The 3,532-nt window shown below is 41.1% G+C and overlaps 1 protein-coding gene across 1 annotated transcript; it reads right to left on the reverse strand.

The window, feature by feature from the left end:
• Positions 1 to 542: 542 nt before the first annotated feature.
• LOC131883575 (uncharacterized) lies at positions 543 to 3,514 on the reverse strand. The gene is made up of 2 exons (XM_059231076.1): positions 2,436 to 3,514; positions 543 to 2,375 (listed from the first exon to the last, which is right to left on the reverse strand). The coding sequence occupies exons 1-2, from the start codon at positions 2,635 to 2,637 to the stop codon at positions 1,474 to 1,476; spliced, it is 1,104 nt and encodes a 367-aa protein (XP_059087059.1). The 5' UTR covers positions 2,638 to 3,514; the 3' UTR covers positions 543 to 1,473.
• Between the last annotated feature and the right edge of the window lie 18 nt (positions 3,515 to 3,532).

Genomic DNA, 3,532 nt, shown 5'->3' on the forward strand with positions numbered 1-3,532 from the left:
AGGAAGCAATTGGTTAAGGTTGAGATTTCCCCTAGTGACATTCATGATGTCAAGTCGGGTGTTCCTCAGGGCTCCATTTCGGGTCCTCTCATTTTCATCATCTTTATTGCTCCGTTCAGAAGCTTGTTAGTAGTAATGGTCAGAATTCTGGTTGTCTGGTAGACCAAATCTACAGTAATCAGAGAAGGTACGAAAGGTATCTGATATTGTACGTTTTCATAAGCATTCATGAGCTTTGTCCCAACCCAGGATTTAGGGTCATTTTTAGTGACCGTAGAGGCTTAATGTTCGTTTTGAGAGCACATTCGAGCCTTCGAGAATCCAGGCTAGTTAGAACAATGAAGTCCACTTTCTTCTTCCTTGGGCTCCGTCATTGTTCAATTTGCTGCCTTCAAGTACTCGTAGGGTGTATGTAAGCGTTGATCCAGTGGCAGAATTTAAGTCGAACTTGGACAAGTTTTTGACTAAAATTCCCGATAAACCTTTTATTCAAATAACATAGATACATAAAGTTAAGTAAAATGAAAAAAACATCTCGTCTTGAAGTGCTGGGATTCCAATCTCAGCAGCGGTAAAGAAGTCCGCAAAAAAAATTCCATGCTAGAGTTTGCAAGAAATTCTAGGTGATGTCAATGATTTTTAAACATGGCTTTTGTGCCCTAGTACATGAAACGCTTCAACAATTTACTAATATGTTCTACCCTCTTTGCTATTACAACCTAATGAATTGCTCCCTTTTCTGTGGTCTTAAGAGGTTGTTTGATGATGATTTGCCGAAAAAGTGTTGATCCGGTGGCTTCTTTCAAGTCAGACTTGAACAAAAATTTACAAGTAAAGTTCTAGATCATCCCTACTTTTAAAGACTTGCCCGGTCTGCGAACTCAAACTCATTGGTAGACCAAATATAATATAAATGTTAAAATTTAAAAAAGAGACGAATGATAACCTTTCAATCTTATAGTACTGGGGATTATATTCCATGTAGCGGTTCCATGACACACCAACAGCAAAAAAAAACAGTTCCGTACTCTAGGCATGAGTTAATTATTGAAGTGAATAGAAGCTCTAGTATTTGGGTGGGTTATGCTTGTTTGGCAAATAGAAATGTAAAAAGACTCTTTCGTACAGTTAATTAAGTTCTGAAATATATTTTCCTACTTTAATTTATCGTCAATGTAATGCCCAAGAAATATGATCACCTTTTTAGATATCCTCCACCCAACTTGTTGAATTATTATTCACCGAAATATTGATATTGAAAGACGTTGTGTTGGGACTAAAAAATATCAATTTTTCCACCCGATGACAATCCCTAATTTAGCTGACATCAACTTGAACTTCTTGTCCTCAAGTCATCAGTCACTTTATCAGAAGAATGTGGAATGTGATCCAGTTTCCGCCATCGCATTGTGCAAGTTGACTATAGGCCAATTCACCAAAAAACTTTGGCACCAGTCAAGAAAATTCAGAATTTCAGCTTCTCGTTCCAAACAAATTGCTTGCGCTCGCAAGCCGTAAACGGTCCAAAAGTACTTCTTTCAAACACCATCTGATAATGCAAACTTCCAATACGGCCGTGAAAACGAAGCGAAAGCAAAAAGGCAATTTGAGGAAGTAACCCAAAAACGTGTTCATGATGATTGACATGACCTCTAATACTTGACGAAAGGTTGAGCTCGCAAATTGTTGTGACACATTAAACATACCCCCAAGTACAAGAAATGAACAGTTCAGTTTCAGTTTGACGAAGAAAAGGGCAAGCTTCTGTTCCCTTGAGAGCACTCTGGTGTCTTTTAAGTCGTCTCCTCCTTTGTACAAAAGATATTGGAAAGCTGAGATCGAAATTCCGCAAAAAGATTGAAATTGTTTCTCGCTCAGGCTGAGAATCGGAAAGAGTGCCGGCTTGGATTCGTTTGGATCTGGATTACCACGGTCGATGTTGGGATTGTGGGGGCAAATTTCAGGTGGAATAGATGCCATAGTAAAGAATGACATAACGTTGCCAGTAATTTCTGCATCACAACTCCAACGAAATTCACAAGGAGCGTTCGATTCTTCCGTTTGAGTGGACACATCCACACAACTAGATAGACCCACCACAGTGTCAGGGAAGACATGGTTGTATTGGGTTCTATTCGTATCAAGGGAAAGAGATCGATCCTCATCGGCGATCTGGGGAGCCTTTTCACTAGTCTGAGCACTTTCGTCTATCAACTTCGCATTTTCCCTTGACCGTCTTCTCTCAAACCTTTTAAGATCTGACATGGTCTTGGGTTTGACATGATTGGTTGGAAATATCGTCGCATAGTAAGCTGGACTCTCAGGATCATCGCTTTTCACACCTCCAACGAAGTGAGATGAGCAGATCCGGGACACTGAAACAAAATATTCTTGGTTAATATAAACCCGCAACGAATACCAGAACAAAATTATACCATAACTTGGTGACCATAGCGAACCATGGGCGTTTTCACGTCTGACGGCTCTAACCCACTGATAGTAACGCTTTTCATCAGTGGGAAATGAGTGATATTTGATCCCACGTGAACCATCCACTCGCTGACTCTTTCGGCAATCGACAACGCAACAATACGTCCCATTTTTTCTCTTCTTGTGACTTGCTGATTCCTTAGGCATATTCTTTAGGGTTTATCAAAATGTTCAATTTATACCCACGATACACTAACCGGGTACCAGCAAACAAACATTTGTTTACTTAACCGAATCAGCTGCAAAATCTGCCTGAATGTCCCAATAAATATAAATTTGCAGTGGAACCACGTGTCTGTTTGTTTACGTATTTTGACAATATTGGCGCGATACAAGTTCAACTTTACGCCACAAGATGACTCTTCCACAGAAAAATGTTCAAAAAAGGGCGGGAACATCTCACTTAGATATTGAGCTTGATCAACGACACACTCCCCGCCATGACGGGGTCATCTACTCGTCATTTGAAGGAACTAGAAGCACGATTTCAGTAATCGGCCTTTCAAAAAATCTGGGCTTGGAAGACATCTTGGTGGTGGCATCTATTGTTTTAACGATGGCGGACCGGACATGACCGTGGAGACTAACCCGCACTTGCTCGATTCTGCCTAACGGCCAAGACATTCTCTTTTCCGATTTGGACTTCAAAATCACAATATCACCCACTTCCAGGGACCGTTTAGGACGTTGCCATTTTCGTCGAGTTTGCAAGTCTTGCAAGTATCCGCTCTCCATCTAATCCAAAATTGCTCGGAGAGATACTGAACACGACGCCATCGCCGTTTACCATAAGCTTGGAGGTCTTCTTTCGAGAAAACGTCTAAACTTTGAAACGAAGGATCTTCTCTCAAGTTCAATAGAGACGAGGGAGACAGAGGGAATGGGTCATTTGGATCATAAGAGATGTCGGTCAATGGTGTCGAATTCACAATAGCAGTTGCTTCGGCCAAGAGTGTGCAGAATTCGTCATACGATAGGCTGCGCGGTCCAGACAGAGATAGAGTTGCTTCGAGAACTCGCCGCAGAGATCCGATTTTTCTCT

The sequence above is a fragment of the Tigriopus californicus genome, chromosome 7 (assembly GCF_007210705.1).
Source record: "Tigriopus californicus strain San Diego chromosome 7, Tcal_SD_v2.1, whole genome shotgun sequence".
In the NCBI taxonomy this organism is placed as follows: domain Eukaryota; kingdom Metazoa; phylum Arthropoda; class Copepoda; order Harpacticoida; family Harpacticidae; genus Tigriopus; species Tigriopus californicus.